At 43.3% G+C, this 22,897-nt stretch overlaps 1 protein-coding gene across 1 annotated transcript in view; it reads right to left on the reverse strand.

Moving 5' to 3' along the window:
• Nucleotides 1–12,443: 12,443 nt before the first annotated feature.
• LOC130122748 (acetylcholine receptor subunit alpha-like) overlaps nucleotides 12,444–22,897 on the reverse strand; it is a 40,213-nt gene continuing 29,759 nt past the window's right edge. The window contains exons 7-10 of the mRNA XM_056291754.1: nucleotides 17,645–17,868; nucleotides 14,497–14,611; nucleotides 13,967–14,091; nucleotides 12,444–12,572 (exon numbers count right to left, since the gene is read on the reverse strand). Coding sequence (XP_056147729.1) covers nucleotides 12,444–12,572; nucleotides 13,967–14,091; nucleotides 14,497–14,611; nucleotides 17,645–17,868 — 593 coding nt within the window. The remainder of the gene's footprint in view (nucleotides 12,573–13,966; nucleotides 14,092–14,496; nucleotides 14,612–17,644; nucleotides 17,869–22,897) is intronic.

Genomic DNA, 22,897 nt, shown 5'->3' on the forward strand with positions numbered 1-22,897 from the left:
ATACCAAGCCTTCCAAGCACATTGTTCTGCCATTCAGTGTCAAATCGTTGACAGGAAATGTAGAGTTGATAAACATCCTCAACCGACTTGGTCGCAGTGTGTCCTATTCACAGATGGAAGAGATCAACACTGCCCTGTGTCTCCAGAAACTCTCATCATCAGCGAGTGGCATTGCCCTTCCAGCTAACATCCATCCTGGCATATTCACAACTTTAGCCTGGGACAATATCGACCGTCTTGAAGAAACTGTCAGTGGTGAGGGAACATCTCACAGAGTCAATGGGATTGCTGTGCAAGCAAAGCCAGTCAACCCACTTCCTGTCCAACCCATGCCCACTGTTCCCAAAACAAAGAAGAGAAGCATTGATGGACCCCCACCAATGTTACCAACTTACAATGCTGGACAACGGGTAGGGCCACCACAAAGCAAAAAGTCAGATGCCGATACTGCAGCCAATACTAAGCTTGCCAGAGAGAAAAACCTTCTTTGGGTCCTAGCACGCATGTCACAACAAGAAGAACAGTCAGTCAGCAGCTGGACAGGCTTCAACATCCTGACTCGAGGAGAGATGACGGTCATCCCCGACAATATAGGCTATCTGCCTACCATCAATGCTCCAGCGACACAAATGTCTACTGTCAACGAGGTGCTTAACCAGTCACTGAGCATCATGCAGTGCTTAGGCCTGAGGAAGATTGTCTGTGTCTTTGACCAAGCCCTGTATGCGAAAAGCTGTCGAGATCACATGGAAACACCATGACAAGTTCCATGATATCATCGTTAGGCTTGGGGTATTCCACACCATCTGCACACTGCTGGCAATAATAGGAAAGCGTTTCCAAGATGCTGGACTCAAAGACCTCTGCATTGAGTCTGGCATGATTGCAGAAGGCTCAATTGCTGGTGTTATGGATGGCCGCAAGTACAACAGGGCAGTGCGACTACACAAGCTCCTGTATGAGGCTCTCATGCGACTGACCTTGAATGGTTTCCTGTCCTGGTTGGAAGAAACTCACAGGAATGACATGGTTCACCTGAATGAGACACTGAAGACCATTGACAGCCTTGGGAAAGAAGTCTCACAACATGCTTTGAAGGAGGTCCTCGAGAACAGCTCTTGTACAAGCATCATGGATCTATTTGAAGTCTACCGTGAGTTCCTTAGAGGTGGAAACGGCAGCCTCTCGAACTTCTGGATGTCCTATTTGGACATGGTTGAAATCTTGTTGGGGCTCATCCGAGCATCCAGAGAGGGAGACTGGATGCTACACTTGGCTAGCATTCGAGCAATGATCCCATGGTGCTTTGCTTATGACAGGATGAATTATGCACGCTACCTCCCCTACTACTACGCCCAGATGTCTGAGCTGCCCATCACACACCCAGATGTGTACACAGAATTCATGGAAGGAGGCTTCTCAGTCCAACTGGGCTCCACCAATCCCTTTGGCCGAATCCCTGTTGACCAAGCTATAGAAGAAATGGTGAACAAAGACACCCAAACAGCTGAGGGACAAAGGGATTCAGCTTGAAGCCAGGAGCTGTGACCAAATATTATCTCACAGCTGAGTATAGAAGCATGTACCTCAGACAGCTGAGAGACCTGACAGGTCAAGGCAGGTGCAAATGGTCTCATCCAGATCTACAGAGTCCAAGGATCAAGAGAGATGAAGCAGATGTCCAGTCTGTCATGGACCTTATGGAGAATAACTGGCTCAATCCTATGTCCCCTGATGAGATTGATTTGGTTAGCCTCTCCACTGGCAACATGGCTCCACCTGATGTGACCATAGATCTCTTGAGAGCTCTTGAGAAAGGAGAAGAGGCCTACCAAGCATTCCAGCAAACAAGGTTAGATGCAGACCCACCACCTGTGAAATTCCACGACAAGATGACCAAGCAAAGTCTAAAAACATTCTCCAATGTCAGCACAAAACAAGCTCATGGAAAGAAAGCACAGGATGTGGTTCTGAAGGCAGATAGAAACCTTTTCAGTCACATGATCCTGGTGGCTGAAAGCAGGAAGGTGAATCTGAAGGATGTCCTTGCCTACCCATTGGGCCCACTACCATGGGCACTGGCAAATGCTGATGGGTCCTTACGAAAAACAAACAAGGCTGCACTTGCCAGAGAGCTTGAAAAGAATGTATCTCCTGCAGAAGACATCCCAATCCCATCTACTTCCATCATTGATGGGATGAGCCTGGTCCAAAAAATGAATGGCAACAACAAAACCTTTGCACAGGTGGCAGAGTCAGCCTTGACCCAGGTCCTCCATGAGGGAGCACAGAGTGGGAGGATTGATGTTGTTTTTGATGTCTATCACCAGACTTCGATCAAAGATGCTGAACGACTGAACCGGGGTGGAGACATCACTCTCCAGTACAAGAATCTTGCAGGGGGACACCACGTCCAGCAGTGGAGAAAATTTCTGTGCAGTTCCTCCAACAAGACCAGTCTCATCAAGTTTCTGGTGGAAGAGTGGAAACTCCCACGATACAGAGCTATGCTGCATGGCAAGGTGTTGTACATGACCTGTGAGGAAACCTGCTACAAGTTGACAGAAGATGGGTGTGAGGAAGCAGCAGAACTGCACTCCACACATGAAGAAGCTGACACCCGTCTGCTCCTGCATGCATTGCATGCAGCAAATGCGGGCTCAAAGTCAGTTATCATCACAGCTGAGGACACTGATGTCATGGTGCTTTGTCTTGGCTTCCAGAAGGACATCACCTGTCCCATCTACCAGAAGTGTGGGACTCAGAACCGCACACGGTTTGTCGACATCACCAAACTGGCAAGTTCACTTGGAGACAGCATCTGTGACAGCCTAATTGGCTTACATGCCTTCACAGGCTGCGACACTGTCAGTGCATTCGCTGGTCGAGGGAAGCTGAATGCCCTGAAGATAGTGAGAAAGCACACTTCCTGCCAAGAGACTTTTAGTCAACTGGGACAGACATGGAATGTGAGTGATGAGCTGTTCCAGAAAATTAAGCATTTCACCTGTCGGATGTATGTTGCTAATAGCAGCTCTGCTGAGGTGAACAAACTGCTTTACCAGCTCTTCTGCACCAAAAGGGGAGAGGTTGAGTCCAGCCAGCTGCCACCATGTAGAGACTGTCTCTTTATACATGTTCAACGAGCCAACTATCAGGCAGCAATATGGAAGTGCTGTCTGCAGGCTAACCCTGTGGTGCCAAGCCCTACTGAGTATGGATGGACAGACGATGAAGGCAAGCTGGCCATTTACTGGATGCGCTCCCCACCTGCACCAGATGTGGTCTTGGAAATGCTAACATGCAAGTGTGTGCATTCATGCAAAATGCCAAGCTGCATGTGCCTGTCAAATGGACTTCCATGCACAGACATGTGCAGGTTACAGACCTGCAGTAACCAAAAACAGCAGGATGGTCCAGAACTGGACTTTGAACTTGGGGAGTCAGATGATGAGAGAAACGAGCAGTTTGATGAATGACAGTGTGATGATTCTGATGGTATTACTGTGGTAGTAGTCTATTGATGCACAGGATGTTGATTCTGGACTTGGTTACCCAGAGCTTGATAACAATAATGTAACCATATTCACATATACCCATTACCCTACCCATTACCATTACATATACCCACTAATGATATGGGATTACATGTATCATTGACTAAGTATATGTAAATGTCAATGTTGTTTAAAATATTAAAATAGTTCATTACCTCACTATGGTATTCCTTTTTATCATGTATTTTGATTGTGTATTTAAACAAATGTATAGAGACCAGTTTGTGACCTAACTGGCTTTGGTCTAGTTCTCATTTAAGGCTCACAATCACCTCACACAATGAAATAGTATGGGTATATTATACATTTCCTGAATCTTTACAGTCCTGTGAGTATTCCAGTGTTTGTGTTTTGTGTCCCTGATATTCCTAGATGCCACAGGGCTAAAAGAAAGTATATAGTTTAGGCGAAAATTGCAGAAAGATGTGTGTTATTGATGGGTTGAAGAGCTCAAGTGACCTCTATATTTGTGAGAAATATCCACAACAGGGCTTGAATGAAAGCTAAGAAGGTCCCCTTTAAAATGATATCAAAGAAAATATTATAGAACACTGAAAAATGTCCTGACCATGAGGCTAAACCAGGATATGCACCAGCGTCTAAAATGCAATTTAGTTTAGCGGGTGGTTAACTTCATGAGCTGATAACTGTGATACAGCTGCCACTCAGGAATGGTTATCATACCAAAATATCATCTACAGACATGGATCCTTTCAAAAATTATAAGTAAGTTTTGCCACCTTGAGTGTACCGAAATATCGTCTGGCCCATGGACTACTGGCACAGTTCCTGGTGCCTGAAAGGAGGTTCGACCATGTAAATGTGGACCTACTGGGCCCCCTGCTCCCCTCCCATGGTTTTACTTACCTCCTCACCATGGTGGACAGGACCACTTGATGGCCAGAAGCCGTCCTGCTGTCATCGATGACATCCATCGACATAGCCCGGGCATTCATCGGGACCTGGATCGCCCAGTTTGGCACCCCATCTGACCTCTCCTCGGACCAGGGATCACAGTTTGCGTCTGAGCTCTGGAATGCATTCGCAGAGAGTATAGGGCTGAAGCTCCATCGCACCACCGTGTACCACCCGCAGGCCAATGGGTTGTGCGAGTGGTTTCATCACTCTATGAGGGCCGCTCTTCGGGCCAGCCTTAAGGATAGCAGCTGGGTCGACAGGCTCCCGTGGGTCATGCTGGGCATCAGGACCGGCACTAAGGAGGACCTCCAGTCCTCGTCCGCTGAAGGACCGGCCCTAAGGAGGACCTCCAGTCCTTGTCCGCTGAACTGATTTACGGACAGCCGCTGCGGGTCCCAGGGGATTTCGTCCCCAACGCTACTGCTCCCTGATCTGCAGCTCATCAACAGACCACACTCCTGGATAACGCCAGAGCTTTCACACCGGTCCCCACTTCGCAACATGGCCTCCCACAGTCTCACATCCCTGCAAGTCTGCAGTCAGTGGAATATGTTTTCATCCGCCACAACGCCCACCGTGGATCCCTGCAGCCTCCCTACGATGGGCCATTCTGCTTCCTAGAGACCGGGAACAAGCACTTTGTTGTGGAAGTCAGCAACAAGCCAGAGCACATTTCATTGGATCTCCTCAAACCGGCTCACCTAGACTTGGACCAACCTGTTGCACTTACCCAGCCCCCACGGTGGGGGTGCCATCCTACCCTGCCCCCACCCCCCAACAAGGCCCCTGAGGTTCCTCCACCCCCCACCCTACCCCCATGCTGCCGCAGGGTCCCTAAGGCCCCTCCCGTGGGCACCTTGACCGCCGCACCTGTACAGCGAAGCCGTTGCAGCTGGGCCATCCGCCCCCTTCCACGCTGACTTTTTCTATAATGGTGAATTCTGGGGGGACGTATGTAGCGGACTCTATGGAAATAATTCACCATAATTGGTTCTGGTCACTTTAAGAAAGTGTTTCCGGGTTGACAGGGTCAGCTACGACAATGATTGGTTGGGGCAGCGCCATGTTGCTCGGGCTGTTGGTTTTGTATATGGAGAATAAAAGACGCATGCGTTCATGTAGTCAATGAGAGAAATTGTCCGTCTCTACCCTCCTGCAATTCCTACATCTTACACTTTAACACACAGTAGCAAGCAAATGATTTGCAAAATAATATGGTTACAACTTGATGAGTTGGATAAGTATGTCAATAAAGTAGGTGACAATTTATTTATGAAGCGCTCCTGCTTTCCCGTGGTTATTCTGTGCTTTATAATAAAGCAAGACTAAAAGAAAGGGGAAATTGACTATATCTAACACATGAAACATAAAAGTGACAGCACACAGTATAAAGCAAACTAAATGTGAGACACAACAGGTGAGTTTAAATGAGATTTAAGTAATTTTTTGCCATAATTATGAAACTGATATTGTCATTTTTTTCTTCAGGGTAAGGCTTTTTTTTTTAGAAAATATTCCAAGAGCCAAAATGGCAAAAGGAAAACAACTTGGAACAGCCATACCATCACCTTTTACAAAGGATGGCTGTTACATTACCAAGGGATATTACATTACCATAAGGACATATTAGTAGCAATCAACGTTGGTGTCTGTCTGAATGTGCAAAGTCTTGGTATATTGATAAAACTTTAATCCCAAAACAAAACCAAGCAGCTAGTCAGTGAATGGAAGCCAGGGTGGAAGTAATGTGGGGCATATGGCTGATCTTAGTCAATAGTTGGAGCAGCCTTTACTAACTGCAGGCAAACCAACACATTTTACTTGGTGCATGTGAAAAGGACATTGCAGAAATCAAGAGTGAAAAAAAGCACGAACAATTTTGTATAATTTTGGAAATGATAGGACCAATCTGCATATCGCAGTATTGAAGTTTCTTAACATTTTACTTGTAGGTAATTCGGTTGGAAATAATCAGTATAAACCCATCCAGTCTCTCTCCTCAGCTCAGTCAAGAGGTGTCCTGGCTACTGAATTGTTAAAAAAAAAGGTCATGCGTTACATCTGGCTGAGCAGAGAGAGACTGATGGAGAATTCCAAAATACCTTTGCTAGTCTGCAGCTTCATAGTCAAAGAGGTACTCAACCACACCTGATGCAAACTGTACCCGAGTACACATGAACCATACTCGAGACCACCTTTTTAGCAACATTGTTATTCATGTCAGCACCAATAATGAAGCAATCAAAGTTCATAAAAGCCAGCCTTGTCAGGACACTTGAGTTGGCAAGAAAGATGTGTTGGCATCGATTAATTGTTTCTGGTCCCTTACCCGTGAGGGGTAATGATGAGATGTACAGTAGGCTAACCCAGCTATGGGTTAAATAGTGCCACTGCCTAGTGGATACCTTGGGGGAGGAATAGGCTACGGGAGTAAACCCCTACAGAAAATCTACGTCTACAGTGCTGTTGTTTTTTTATTTTTCTTGCCCTTTTGTATCTGTTTAAGTGGGAGAATACTGCTGGTGTCTTGTGTGGCTGCCACTTCTCCCTCTCGTAGCCCCCCCCTTCCCATCCCCCCCTGTATGTTTGTGCTATGTTCATCTTTTTTCTTGTTCCACCCCATTTATTGTAAAGTGACTTTGAGTGTTAGAAAAGCACCATATAAGATTGATTTATTATTATATTATTATTATATTATTAGGCTCACCTCAATGAACCACTGGCTGGCTCGTTACTGTATTGGACAGGGTTTAGGCTTTGTTGATAACTGGACTTCTTTCTGGGGCTGCCCTTACCTGCTGAAAGCAGATGGCATTCACCCTACTGGGGACAGCACCGCTCTTTTGTCTAGCAATATAGATAGATGTTTATGGTTTGTTTGACACTAGGGACTTATCATTCAGCAGGTTGCAGGTGATTACAGAGCCTGCTAGGTTTAAACCTAGTGCAGATGTGGAGTCAACTAGTTTAGTTAATATGTTTGGACAGGGAATTTCTCATAATATAGATTACTGACAGCGTAGTCTATAACATTGAGACTGCCTCCCCCTACCCTGTTGTATTGCTCCTTCGCTCTCCTCCCCTAAATGTGTGAATCACAATAATCCAATAATCATTCCCAGCACTGGTGGGGGTGAAATGTGCAACAACAACAAAAAGTACCTAATAAACTACAGAACCAAACATACTAAAGTACCCTCAGATGAGAAATGGTTCTCTGACCTGGCTTTTCTGGTCCTCACTAACTCACCTGCAACATTTCAACGCATGATGGAGCTAGTGCTCAGAGGGCCTCCATGGCAGGTGTGCATGGTATACCTGGATGAAGTTCTGATATACAGCCCCACATTTGAGGACCATCTCTCTAGTCTACGTGGTTTTCTCCTGCAACCAGGCAGCAGGCCTCAGACTGAACCCCAAAAAGTGCCATTTGGCCCACAACCATGTAGTGTTTCTGGGGCATGTTATTTCTTGCCACGGGCTAGAAACACTGACAAAGTCAGAAACTGGCCTACACCCCGCAACCCCACTGAGGTGAGAACATTTGTGGGCTTATGCGCTTACTATAGACGCTTTGTTAAAGGCTTTGCCCAGTATGCAGCTCCTCTGCGTCACCTAACTTGCAGAGACACACCTTTCAAATGGACAACTGAATGGAATGTAGCCTTTGAGTATCTGAAGGGGACGCTCTCATCTGCTCCAGTTGTCACTATGCCTGACTTCAACATCCCCTTTAAAGTGTACACAGACACCTTAGAAGCTGTGGGGGCTGTGTTGGCTCAGGACAGAGCTAGACTAGACAGAGTAGTGGTGTATGTCAGTCAGTCGCTCACTCCTGCTGAAAGACACCGGTCACATTTGACCGAGAACTGTGGGCCATAGTGTGGGCCGTACGTCAATTCAGACACTACATTGGAGCAGCTGCTTTCACCATTATAACGGATCATAAACCCCTATTGAACCTCCGCAGCATGTCCATCGACAAGGATCCTACAGGAAAAATAGCTCGATGGATACTGGAACTGGACCCTTTCAACTGGATCATACAGCACAAAGATGGACAACAATATACTAATGCTGATGCACTCTCATTGTGACCTCAGGACCCCCTGCCCAGTGCAGTCATGAACTCCTTATGGGGAGCAACCACCCAGGTGAATGTCATTGGCTTGGACAGGGAGTCAGGTGTTCCACAGACAGACACTATTATCTCAGCCACCTGCTGCCAACCTGCAAGCCTCTGATCTCACCACAGGGGGGCAGCATGTGCAAATGAACAGTGAGTCCAATGACTTGTTTTTCATACATGCACTTTGACAGGATGGGAGCAGGATGAGAGAAATGCAACAGGCCGATTAGGACGGTGATGGATTGGATTGGGGGGGGGGGCGACCTCCTCGGTAGTAGACGAGAGGTAGCTCCCGGTGGCTCCGGAAGTTATGGACTGAGTATTCTCGTCTCTCTATTGTAAATGGACTATTCTGCTGCACAGGGAATACCTTCCCCACAGGGGACACCCAGTGTCAAATGGTTTTGCCCTCCTCACTTGTCCCTGATGTGCTGCAGCACCTGCATGGAGGTCCTGATTCATAACATTTCGCAGCGGAACAAGTATGGGAACGAGCGAGGCAGACCTGTTACTGGCCCTTTATGTTCAATGATATTCACCAGTGGTGTGAGCAGTGCATCCCCTGTCAAACCCGCAGGGCCCCTGTGCCTAAGCATCGAGCACCAACGGGGGGGGGGGGGGGGCGGTCTCAAGCAGCTCAACCATTCCAGAGAGTGGCAAGTGAAATTCTTGAACTGCCAGAGACTTCTAAGGAAAACAGATACTACATGTTAGTAATAGAAGACTACCTCACCAACTTTGTAAACCTGGATGCTCTCCCTAACCAAATAGCCCAAATCAGTAGCACAGTGTTTGTTCAAAGATTATGTGCTAATTCACGGCATTCCAGAATTGATTCACAGTGATCAGGGCCGGCAGTTTGAGACCAAGATTGCTCAGAGACTGTGTTGACTCTCAGGGATTAAGAAAATGCGCACCACGCCTTATATGTCTCCTCCGATACATGTGGAGTCGCCAGCCGCTTCTTTTCACCTGACAGTAAGGAGTTTCGCCAAGGGGATGTAGCACGTGGGAGGATCACGTTATTCCCCCCAGTCCCCCCCCTCGAACAGGTGCCCCGACCGACCAGAGGAGGCACTAGTGCAGCGACCAGGACACACATACATACATGCACAGCGGACAGACGACGGGATATTCAGCTGCAAACGTTGCGGTTCCTAGCACAAGCCAAGACAGTGTCCAGCCTTTGGTAAGCAATGCTCTAATTGCCAGGAAAAGAATAATTTTGGTAAACAGTGTTTCTCAAAAAGAAAAGAGGGGAATAAAGGAAAATCTGTAAACATTGTGGACGAATTTCCATTCATTCCCTAGTAACTGCGAGGAAAGAGCTAAGTGGCTAGCGAAGATTCGGAGGGATGCATTTACCGTCACCAAGAGTACAAAAGTGTGTAGTCGGCTTTTTTAACCTGGTGATTTCGCTGTGCCAGCTACAGGTGTGTTAGGGAGGCTCAAGGAAGGAACTGTCCTCACACTCTTTGCATGGAATGAGTACTCCAAAGCTGCATCCAGGCTAGGTGTGTGGGAGTGCTGGGAGCGTCCTGCTGTCGCCCCTCTGCCAGCTCTGGACTCCTCTAATAATGAGGTGGATGTCAGCAGCTGTCTGCAAGAGCATGGCTATTGCGTGGTTCCTAATCCTGCCGATGTACATCGCACTCACGATGCGATGTACATCGTTGACCGTGATTTTAGGTATGTCCTGCAAACAGTGAGTGTAAAACAAAGCCATCTCTTCTCTCAACAAACCAGACCGGAAGTTCTTGTGCAAGTACTCGGACGTCGGAAGTCGAACGACGCCATCTTACGCACCCAGGCTATTGCTCACCTGGGGCATTGTCATTACCCGATCTGTTACGGAAACCGACAGTCAGAGCGACCGCCTCCACCAGTCGCTACAGTATGACGTCATTATTTTGCTTGTGAGGTACCTGTGTGGATTTGGAATGGAGTGTTTACTCACTTTATTATTAAAAATGTACATTCCACGAACCCCTAGCCCACTGTTTAAAATAAAGGTATGTTGCTTTTTTGTTTTTTGATTTTTTTGCATTTGTACGTTAGGAAAAGTTAGGCAAATTGTTGGGTTTATTGATGTGACAAAATGTTACACAGCCACCTGCCACCACTAGGGAGCACTGCGGCCCCCTCTTCCCGCGCTAGTGATTCACTGTTAATTGGTTAATTTAGTAGAAAAAGATGGAGCCAAATCCTTTGCCTGTTGACAATATTACTTTTTATTAATAACTGATTAATGATGATAAAACCCAAACATACTGGATAACAACACTAGGTAATAGATATAAGTGGCTACTCTATTGTATGTTGTTGCCCTTGTGAACTGTTTATCGTCAGTGTTATCCAAAAAATACATTATCTTCATTCTGATGTTGAAATCCACATATATCACTCTGTTTTAAAATTTATCAAACTTTTTTTTCCCCAAAAGAAATCACAAATCTCAGGCAGCTTTCACATTTTTTTCATTTCTGAGTAAATAAAGCAATTTTTTGCAGAAAACCTGCAAAAATGTTCTCATAAAATGACTGTATATCAATGCTGAGATTTAGCTAAAATACTTGATAATGTTCATATTCTCCTTCATCCTGTGGAATTAGGTTGCCTTTAGTCAGTCCAAGTTCAGTCTGAAGGCAACACCATAAGTGGATCTACATCGTCCTATAAGTCTACAGGTACAATATAGTAAAACAGGTTTATAAGAATTTACATACCATCAGTTGCAATTTTTTGCAAACCTTCAAAGAGTAGAAAAGAGTGTGAATATTACACAACACACAAACAAACCCAGCCAATAAATAGCACATTAGTTGTGGGCCATAGGAGAAAATAAAATAAAGTTCCTCGAAGGAATACAACTTGCTCTGTACTAAAAAAAAAAAAAAAAAAAATAGGTGCCCATACAACAAAGAGAACAACAGGATAACAATTCTGCTCAAGTCACTCTTTCAAGTTACAAACGACATTCAGTATATGCAGTTGATTGGGTTTTAATCCTAAAATTGTATTAAAGTAGGACTAAAATTAGATTCAAACAATGTCTATGCTTGATTTCAAACATGGTTATGTACTATGAGTACATTTAAACATGCCCTTTGCCCTTTGGTTTATTGTCTAATCCACATTCATATGTAGATACTTGTTGAATATTGTAGTAGGGATATTTACATCAAACCCTCCAATTAGCATCGGTACTCATAACATTTTCTAAATTTTTTAAAGGAATATCTATGTCTTTTTTGTTTCAAAATATAATACTTTCCACAATAGTAAAGTTAGTAAAGTAATAGTAAATAGTAAAGTAATAGTAAAATTGGAAGAACTAAGCCTGTTTCCCTACTGCTGAAATCTCACTGATGAATACATTGGGAATCGTTAAAAATTGTTAATCATTTTGTGAGCATCCATTGTATTCCACTTGAAGCAGTTTTCCTTCCTAATTCGGGTCCAACTTTAAAATATTGTGAACATAATTAAAGAAGAATGTCAGGAAAAAAAACACACTTAAGAATTTTCAGAAGAATGTAAAAACAACAAAAATGTTAGAAAAATTGTCTTTGCGTGAATTACTTCAAGTATGATCGATCTTGATGTGAGACTCATCGGTGCTTGGTCAAGCCTGCTATTGCGCTCTAAGGTCTTAAATCCGAATAAAAAACATACATACACTTGATCACATCTTCATCCACAAGTAACAGTAGTGTTTGTGCATGTGTGTGTGTGTGTGTGTTGGTGCGCACCTGTGTGTAGTGTGTGTTGGAAAGTCTGTACTGATAATACATACTGTTAAGTGACTAAATAAACGTAGGGCAATGTGTGAAAGGCCTCTATAACGTATTGAGTTCAATGAGCCTCCCAGCAAACACACCAAGTGTTCCGATGATACACACCGCCATGAACACACACAGCAGGATGTGGTCCAAAACCATTGCAACAAACTTCCACTCCTCTGCTGCCTGAAAAGAAAATGGGAGTGGGGGTGTTAGAATGATGTGCTGTATATTGGGGTAGAGGACAGTAATTCAATATTATAATTTATTGTCTTTCGTACCAGGATGAAGTTCAGATTGTGTCATATTGTGATATACAATTTAGTTGTCTAAATTAATGATAATGAAAATGTTGCCTAAAATTTCTCACAAAATGAGGTCTGGAATATTTTAGGAAATATTATTTGGAAACTAGTTTTTGACTGATATTACACTTTACAGTACCAAACAGTTAATTACGACGAACTTCGGTTGGATTCTTGAAAATGGTGTTTTTGCAGTTGTGAGCAAATATGGTATATATGGATATGGTATAACATTGTCTATGATTAATAAAATATTTCCATATCACCCAGTATAATGTTTGGGGGTCCTCTTTCATTGGTATTTTCTGGGCCTATACATTTTTGCTATATAGGTTAAATTATACTTAATTGCTGGGCACTTTCAAAAGCAATCAGTGGGCAGAACTGACAAATCTTTTAAAAAAAGGAAAATGGGCTTGCTCCATGTTACTTTCACTGTTGTTCACCTTCAGAATTTCTTTTGGGTCATGGACGCCAACAAAAATTATCGCAGAGTTTGACTTGAAAACCAATTTTGCTACATTGGTTCACATTTTGTTACAATAGATACAACAGAAATGGCCAAATTGCAAATGATATTAATCACTTCTGCTGAGCTGTGGATGGTGAAAGTGACAGGGCATCAATTCACCTTCAAATCTGAAGACTCAGTCTATCCTGTTCTGTCTGTTCCATGAAGACCTCGAAAAATATCATAGAATGGTGTTTATCTGGATTTTTTTTTTGTAGCTTCAATTGAAAGCTTATTATGTTCTTCCTGTATCAAGTCAACTCAAAACCAATGATATTTAACTATATAATATTATAGGTCAGGTCTAGCGATAAGGCTTAAGAGGAGGTTTATGGATGTGGTGATGGAGGACATGCAGGTGGCTCGCATGACAGAGGAAGGTGCAGAGGACAGGAAGAGATGGAAATGAATGATCTACTGTGGTGACCCCTAATGGGAGCATCCGAAAGAAGTAGTAGTAGAAGACTTTATGGCGTGTCACTGTTAAACAGGGTTTTTGGCACTTCCGTGAAAACTGGGTATGTTAACAAGTTTATCTTAATAAATTCTTACTGAAATTTAGTGAAGGTAGATGAATTGCCATGAATCATCTCTACATCAGTGTTTAGTAGGGTTTATCATATTCTAAACAAACTAACAAATGCACGAATCACAGTCTCAACTTGACACATCAATGTTCACATCTCTCACCGGAGAGGTATAGACAGCACAAAGTTTGCATTTGGACGGCAGTTTAGGTGGCATACACCTATATTTTGTCTTACATTATTAGACTCTTCATCTGACTTCATGGTCTCAGCAATGTATTTCACACCCTCGATGGCACTGCGGACATCAGGGTTTCTAGTGATGGAGGATTGGTAGATGACCCTGGCTTGGGTAGGCTTGCCTGTAAATGAGATGGCAGAGGCTTACATTCAGAGTTTCTATTTATGTTTTAAACTCATAAGTTCTCCAATTGTCAGGAGCTCCTTGTTTATATCACATCTGGTTACGTGTTTCAGTAGTGCATGTAAAAATGCTTCTCAAATTCATCTCCTTCCCCTCGTCTACATCTTCCTTAATTGGATATAAGTTGATTGAATAGATGAATTCAGTTACAGGGTCAAAGCTGTCACATAGATTGCTTCAGAATGATTTTCATTCTTATGATTTTTTTCTTTATTATCAAGTAGTTTTCCAGCAGAAATTCTTACTATACAAACAGACTTGGCAGAATATTTAAATCCAAAAATAAAAACAGCACGACTGTCTGCACCAACAGGGCTTAAGGGTAAAGTCCATGTGTCATTGCCTGAGATGTCAGATATGTCCATGTCAGCAGGGAACATCTTTTTCTGTGTGATTTCCTGACCAGGGCGCTTCATTGTTGAGAAGAACATCAGGTTTGGAATGGTCTCGATGAAAACCTGAGAAAAAGAGAGGCATAGACAGAAAGAGAGAATGACAGACAGGCAAAAAGGGAGTGTCAGACTCTGAGAAACTAATCCATGCATTTATAACAAGTAGACTAGACTACTGTAATGGACTATTCACCGGCCTCCCAAAATCAGTTGTGCGGCAACTACAGTTAATTCAAAATGCGGCACCTCTTTTTACCTTTGTTGTTTCCATGGAAACGACCAGGCAGGGGCAACAAAGCAGGAGGAGAGGCAGCCGATGACAGCAAATTCAAACAGTTTCATGATAAAGATATTGTAGCAAATTCAGGGGGCAGCCGGAAATCGCGGCAGCAGGGCAACTGCGCTAACCAGTCAACTAAAGGGACTGATTCGTTAGCCAAAGGCTGGTGAGTCTGTCATTTGTGATCGCTACACTACCCCCCTCCTTTAGGAAGCACATGTCTGTGCTTATGTATTCCATCTTGCTCCTTCTGACTTTCATTCTTCTCTCCAGTGCATACCTCCACCTCTCCAGGCTCTCCTCAACCTGCTTCCTACTCTCACTACAGATCACAATGTCATCCGTGAACATCATAGACCACAGAGACTCCTCCGTGATCTCGTCAGTCAACCTGTCTATCACCATTGCAAACAAGAAAGGGAGGGCTCAGAGCCAATCCTTGATGTAATTCCACCTCCACCTTGAACCCATCCATCATTTCTACCGCACACCTCACACTGCCTTCATACATATTCTGCACCACTCTTACATACTACTCTGCCACTCCCGACTTCCTCATACAATAAACCACCTCCTCTCTCGGCACCTTGTCATATGCTTTCTATAAATCCACAAAGACACAATCTAACTTCTTCTGACCTTCTCTATACTTCTCCATCAACATTCTCAAAGCAAACAACACATCTATAGTGCTCTTTCCTGGCATGAAACCATACTGCTCCTGGCTAATCAACACCTCTCCTTTAAACCTAGCTTCCACTACTTTTCCCCACATCGTTATGCTGTGGCTGTTCAACTTTATACCTTTGTAGTTACTAAAGCTCTGCAAATCACCCTTATTCTTTTTTTAAGATTATTTTTTGGCATTTTCTGCCTTTATTTGATAGTGATAGTCGAGAGAGAGAGGAAAGACATGAGAGAGAGAGAGAGAGAGAGGGGATGACATGCAGCAAAGGGTCCGGGCCAGATTCGAATCCAGGCAAGGACTCAGCCTTATGTGGTACGTGTTCTACCAGGTGAGCCACCGGGGCGCTCCCATCACCCTTATTCTTGGAACTCGGTACCAGTATGCTTCTTCTCCATTCCTCAGACATCCTCTCACTTTCTAAGATTGTGTTAAACAATCTTGTTAAAAACTCTACTGCCATCTCTTCTAAACACCTCCATGCCTCCACAGGTATGTCATCTGGACCAACCGCCTTTGCACTATTCATCCTCTTCATAGCTGCCCTCACTTCCTCCTTGCTAATCCCTCACACTTCCTGATTCACTATCCCCACATCATCTAACTTTCTCTCTCGCTCCCATTTTCTTCATTAATCAGGCCCTTAAAGTACTCCTTCCACCTTCTCAAAACACTCTCCTCACTTGTCAGCACATTTCCATCTCTATCCTTTATCGCCCTAACCTTCTTCACAGCCTTCCTGGCTCAGTCCCTCTGTTTAGACAATCAGTAAAAGTCCTCTTCTCCTTCCGTAGTTTCCAACCTCTCATACAACTCACCATACACCTGTTCCTTTGCCTTCGCCACCTCAATCTTAATTTTATGCTGCATCTCCTTGTACTCCTGTCTGCTTTCTTCATCTCCCTGACTATCCCACTTCTTCTTTAACAACCTCTTCCTCTGTATACTATATTGTACTTCCTCATTCCACAACCAAGTCTCCTTGTCTTCTGTCCTCTGTCCAGATGACACATCAAGTACCTTCCTAGCTGTCTCCTACACTATTTCTGCAGTAGTTGCCCAGCCATCTGGCAATTCTTCACTATCAGCCAGTTCCTGTCTTAACTCCTGCCTGAACTCCACACAACAGTCTTCCTTCTTCAACTTCCGCCATTTGATCTTCAGCTCTGCCTTCACTCGCTTCCTCTTCTTGGTCTCCAAAGTCATCCTACAGACCACCATCTGATGCTGCCTAGCTATGTCTCCCGTCACCACCTTGCAGTCTCCAATCTTTCAGATCATGCCTCCTGCATAAGATATAGTCCACCCGTGTGCACCTTCCTACACTCTTATATGTCACCTAGTGTTCCTCCCTCTTTTTCAAATACATATTCACCACAGCTATTTCCATCCCTTTTGTAAAATCCACCAGCATCTGTCCTTCCACATTACTCTCCTTGACACCATACCTACCCATCAACTCCTCATCACCTCTGTGCCCTTCACCAACATGCTCATTGAAATCTGCTCTAATCACAACTTTCTCTTCCTTGGGTACCAGCAGTATGCGTTATACACCACATATTTTAGGTATGTGAAAGGAACTATCAATTTGGATAAAGCTATTGTGTTTTTTGACCTGACACAACAAGTGAATGTCATTAATTACCCAGCAAAATAGAAAACCAGCACTACAGGTGGTTCTTGAGGACTGGATTGAGAGCCACTGTTCTAATGGACAGCTTTGGCAGCCAACATCCCAAAATTGCATTAGGCAAATATAGAGAAGCACTGAAAACTTTCCATATGCAGTTGTTTCATGTTGGTGTATCTGTTTCATATTGGCACAGTGGCTAACCTGTGCCAGCATGGATTTGGTGTTTGATATGTAGGGTGTATTGATGATGACGATGGTCATGTTGGTGGGAGGTACAGCTAGCGTAAATTTGTGAAATAAATTTGTGTTTCTTTCATTTTTATTTCGACCTCCTTGTTGGGTCTAATTTCAAAGATCCTTTTATCAGTGATGGGGGTTTCTTTTTTGATAGTATTGGCAGGGTTTTTAGGACGGTATGTATGTGTTAATTTTCACTCCAGTTTGTTTGTGTATGAGCTTATGTTTATGTGTGTGTTTCACTTTCCTGTGTTCAATTACCCTGCGGACCCATGCAGGCATGGTGTGCGTGCTAGGTGAGCGATGATGCGTATTGATGACGATAACAGTGATGATGATGGAGGCAATCACAAACACCATGGTGAAGAGCATGTACTTCCCAATCAGGGGTACAGCGCTGGAGGTCGAGGGGATGAGCTCCACAATGACCAACAGAAAGACAGTCAGAGAGAGCAGGACTGAGATGGAAAGGGTCATCTTTTCCCCTGGAAAAAGACAGAGAGACAGAGAGAGAGAGAGAGAGAGAGAGAGAGAGAGAGAGAGGGGATAAACTTGTGTCATTATCTCTGCCAGGTGGTAGCCTGGAGGGGATCATGTGTTTGGTCGCGCACATGTGTGTCTACGGCTAATCTTACAAACTACTGGACCTATCAGCCCAAATGTTCTTTTGTGCACGGTTATGACTGTATGATTAAGAACCTCTCATGGTTGCGGTGATTAAAAACCCTTGGAAAACGTTTGTTGTTGCTATCGCTGCTCCCTCTCTTCATTCACTCTCTAACTTGCTCGACCAATGCTGCTCTCTGTCGCTGCCTGACTTAGATCAGGCAGCTAGCGTCAAAACATTATTAACATTATATCATTTGGGTATGATTGTTGAACGTAAACGAGACGTCGATCGTATTTCACATGTCAGCAAATAATTCACTGCTGATCAAGCATTCACTGTTGATCGCAGCACAGGAGAACTGGGGCAACATTGGATGACCACTCCTGTCCAGTGAATTCACTGTAATGCCCTCATGCTGGCGCTATAGAGTGCCCCCTAGGAAAAGAGATTGCTATTCTAAGTCCTTCATTCCTTCTGCTATCAGGCTGTTAAATGTCAAGAGTAGTCATTTTAAATGAATGATTTATATCGTTTTAAACCACAATAGTTGATTTATACCTTGTTTGTTTTTCACATGGCCTGGGGGCCTGTACGTTCACCGAATGTTGTATTGGAATGTAACGTGCAATGCATCTTAGGATGCTTTATTTATTTTTTATTCAATTCTTTTAACTTCTGTGAATTTTTATCCTTCGCCTGGTCCTTGTGTGAGTCTGCATGCAAGGCCAGACAAGGGTGACAGTATGCATCTCTTGCCCATGTACTGATCTGTCTATTGTCTGTGATATACTGATGATTGCTGCTTGTCTGCGAGTTTGTGTATGGTCTGGGTAGATTGTAAAACTGAATTGCCTTTCTGGGATAAATAAAGTTGTCTGAATCTGAACCAAAAATAATTCACTTTATTCATCTCGCTGCCATGTTTAATTGAAATCATGATGGGATTAGACGTGGAAGTGCCATAGACTTGTATGTTAAAACTCTGCTACAAAAATAAAATATAATAAATAGTAGGCTTAATCACAGTCACAGCTGGGAATCATCTCAATAGCTACAGTAGCTACAGTGTGCCACACATTTGCCAAAGGTGGCCCATATTTGTTTTGTGATATTTGGGCTCTATTCACCATTTACCACACTGGCCACTTCAGGGTCACATCCAGATTACACGTTGCCGAGAGCACCGCATCTTTGGCAAAAAGGCCCACATTTGATTTGGCATATTTGGGCCATATTTGCTATTATAAATGTGGGCCACTTCAGGCTCACATTCATTTTGTCAGGGCCAGAAGAAGGCCATCAGTGCCGCATCATTGCCTGAAGTGGCCCACATCTGGATGTTATCTGGGAACCCTCCTGGCACAGAGTTGTGACTGCAGAACATACACTGTCTGCTTTTAGCTGTTGTCTTAGTTCTGTTAGGTATGTAGGGCTTGCATCCAAGTTCTCTACTACTGAATGTATGTAGATGTTGGTATCCTCCATGAGATTTGTGTCTGTGATGCTGGAGTGTTTTGTTTGACTTACCAGGGCACGTGATAGGTTGGGCGTACTTGTTAGCCTCAGTGGCTTCTAGATGCCGACAGTGTTAGCTAATGTGCAATTAGTTATTTCTTCAATTAATTCAATGAGCGCCAGAGATGTCAATCTGTTTGGTCAAAACCCGTACTGCCTATCGGTCAACAGATTGTGCTTCTCAATGAATTTGTCTAGTCTAACAGCAAATAGTTTTTCTAGTACTTTGGAGAATTGTGACAATAAAGAAATTGGTCTGTCTGTCTGTGAATGTTCTCATTCATCCTGGTCATGGTTATCCAAAGGAATTGAATCGAGTGCAACTGTACTTGGTATATATCCGTGAAGATGTTTCGCCTCTCATCCAAAATTAGTCTGTAGTTTGGAAATTGGTGTCTTACTCTGGTTTTATATAGGGGTATAACTTTTGCTATTTTTATTTTGCTTGGAACTTAACAAACAATCCTTAACAATCTTGTATAATAAACAGACATTAGCCATGGACAAAAAATTAAAAAATCAAGAGATTATACTTCTTAAAAATACTGCAATGGTGGTAGGAATTCGATTTCTTTATCATGTACCTTCAGTGTTTGTTTATATAGTTTATGGAGTGGTTGGATTGTTGTGTTGCTTGCCTGAGACCAAGTTGTGACACAATATGAGATGGGATAGTATCATAGAGTGCATAAACAAAATTGCTGCATCTGTACTCATTAGAGTTCAAATAGATTTAAAATGAGCTAGGTTATGTTTGACAATCCCTGATTTTTTTTTTAAATCTCACCACCTTTTGTAGTTTACAATATGTGGTGAAACCTGCAATATAGATATACAGGCTAAGCCTGACTCAGATCCTTTCACTGCGAGGGAACGGTCCATGTTCAGTGATTCGTTCACTGAAGATTCAAGATTCAAAAACTTAATTGTCATTGTGCAAGCACAACGAAATTGCAATTGTGTCAACCTCAATGGTGCAACATCAATGAACATACACAGTGAATGTGAGCCCTGGGTGATACACAGTTGCTGAGTCATTCAAGCCCGCCCCTCTCCCTTATAGTATGTCTTGAAGTTTCGAAGACGCGTATTTTCAAAACACCACATCTTAGTTGCTTTCAAACCCCAAAACACGCTGCGCCAGAAGTTGGTTCACCCCAAGGACCGGGTCCCCTGGCACAAACAGAGCAATATAGTGTAAGCTGTTAAGTGCCAGAAAGATTGCAGTGACTTGTACATTGGTGAAACTAAACAGACGCTGGCCAAAAGAATGGCACAACACAGGAGAGCTAACACGTCGGGCCAGGACTCCACAGTCTACACCTATCTACAGGCCAGGGATGAGGATGTACACATCCTTGATAGAGAGGAACGATGGTTTGAATGGGGAGTCAAAGAGGCCATCTATGTTAAGAGGGAATGACCATCCCTGAACAGGGAGTGGGGGCTAAGACTACATCTGTCACAACGCTGTGATTGCAACAAGTCCTAATCCTCTGTGAAGAGATTGTTTGCATATGACGTCACGTCACTGTGTTGCTGTGGCACGAACTATAGATGGAGGGCAGGAAGTGATTTTCTACATTGGAAGCACTATCACAAACTTTCGAAATGCCTGTTTGGCGTCATTTATGGTTGCTCAAATTGATCAAACTGAGAAACAACAAGGAGTTTTTATTGAGTACCAAAAGTTGTTGTTCATGAGGGGGAAAAAAATACAAGAAATTGACCAAAAAATGCTGGAGAAAATGGCTTGCAAACCTTGGTCTAGCAGAGTCAGATAAGGCTTATGTATGCAGTGACCACTTTGTCAAAGGTAACATAACTTATGTGGCTATGTTTATGTAGCTAACTGTTGGTCCATAACATGGAAAATTTTAAGATATGACATTGCAACTACAATTTGTGTTGTTTGTCTTAGTCTAAGACAGACCTTAGAAATTATAGTTGCCGTATTTGATCTTATTTTCCCCATGTTGGGATCTGCAGAAGTGTGTTTTAGAAACTGACAGTTATTGTCATTTCCCTTAGTTGGGTAGGGTAGGCTACAATTACATGTACATACATCTTATACAAAAACAAAAACAATTAATTTAGTGGTGTGTCACCTGAATTTTGAGAGTGGTTAATCTAGTAACGTTAAACAGCCGTAACGTTAACATCGAGCGGTGCCATGGCATTTACTGTTTGTTGCTAGGTTAATCCCCAGGACAATAAAAGACAAGCCACTCACCCTGGCAAAAACCAAACGACAGCTATTGTGGAGCACCTTGGTACCAAGGTCATGGACCCAACTGCTAACAAAAAAAGTTGCATGCCTCCATACTTTTGCATGCTTAATTTGTTTTCTTGAGTAGAAGGATGTCTGGAGAACAAGGCAGTTACTTATATCTACTGCCTCAGGCAAATCTTTTAATTCAGTTGAAAAATCGCTCCTCTTCATAAAATAAGGATCACATCCAACATATCTTATTTTCTGTTAAAACATTCGTCTTGTAATATCGTCTAAACTAGCACAGTATGGCTGTGAATGTTCTCATTCATCCAGGTCATGGTTATCCAAAGGAACTGAATCAAGTCCAGTTGCACTCGATTCAATTCCTTTGGATAGCACAGTATGGGTTTTCCTCCATCTCATCGATTCTGCTTTTCACTTTCTGCCCTCCATCTGAATTTCATGAATCATTAGAATCACATGACTGCAGACAACTTATAGTACACATGATCAATGGTCACACCCATATTTGCATATGAAACTGGTCGTTGGTTTCGGTCATTAGGCAACTGTTTTGTACTGTATTGTTTATAAGGGGTGGGGATACCTGCACAGTTCAGACTGGAGATGTCACTTAGATGAGTGATGAAACTTATCTGTCAATAAACGCTGTATCCAGATGAACTGATTCAACCTTCTTTGAAGTCTCGAAGTACTACCAAATATTTTGTTTAATAATTAGGTGTCACGAAAATATACGTGCTGTACATAATAGGGTAGGACTTCTTTATAGCAGCTTTCAGTTTGCAAACGACATGTTTACTCACTGGCTTATCCTTCACGAACGACCATTCTCAGTTCACTAGTTAGCGAGCTGAACTGAACTGAAAGTTTGGCCGTGATTCGGTTCAGTGAGTGGGACTACGCCAAGGGTGTAGAATTTGGTAGAGATATTAGGGACAAGTCCCTAACAATATTCAATGACTACAGAATTGTCCCTAGCAATGATTTTGATCAAAAATTAAAATATAACCACTGTTGTCCGTCAATGTCTACTCAATGTATTTGGTACACAAACGGTTAACAGATCCCGTTCTCCACTTTGAGTCCTGTCTCCCTAACCCGATATCGCTAATAAGATTGGCTTGGCCATTTCTTGATAGCATTTGAGAGG

The sequence above is a fragment of the Lampris incognitus genome, chromosome 13 (genome assembly GCF_029633865.1).
Source record: "Lampris incognitus isolate fLamInc1 chromosome 13, fLamInc1.hap2, whole genome shotgun sequence".
Lineage (NCBI taxonomy): Eukaryota > Metazoa > Chordata > Actinopteri > Lampriformes > Lampridae > Lampris > Lampris incognitus.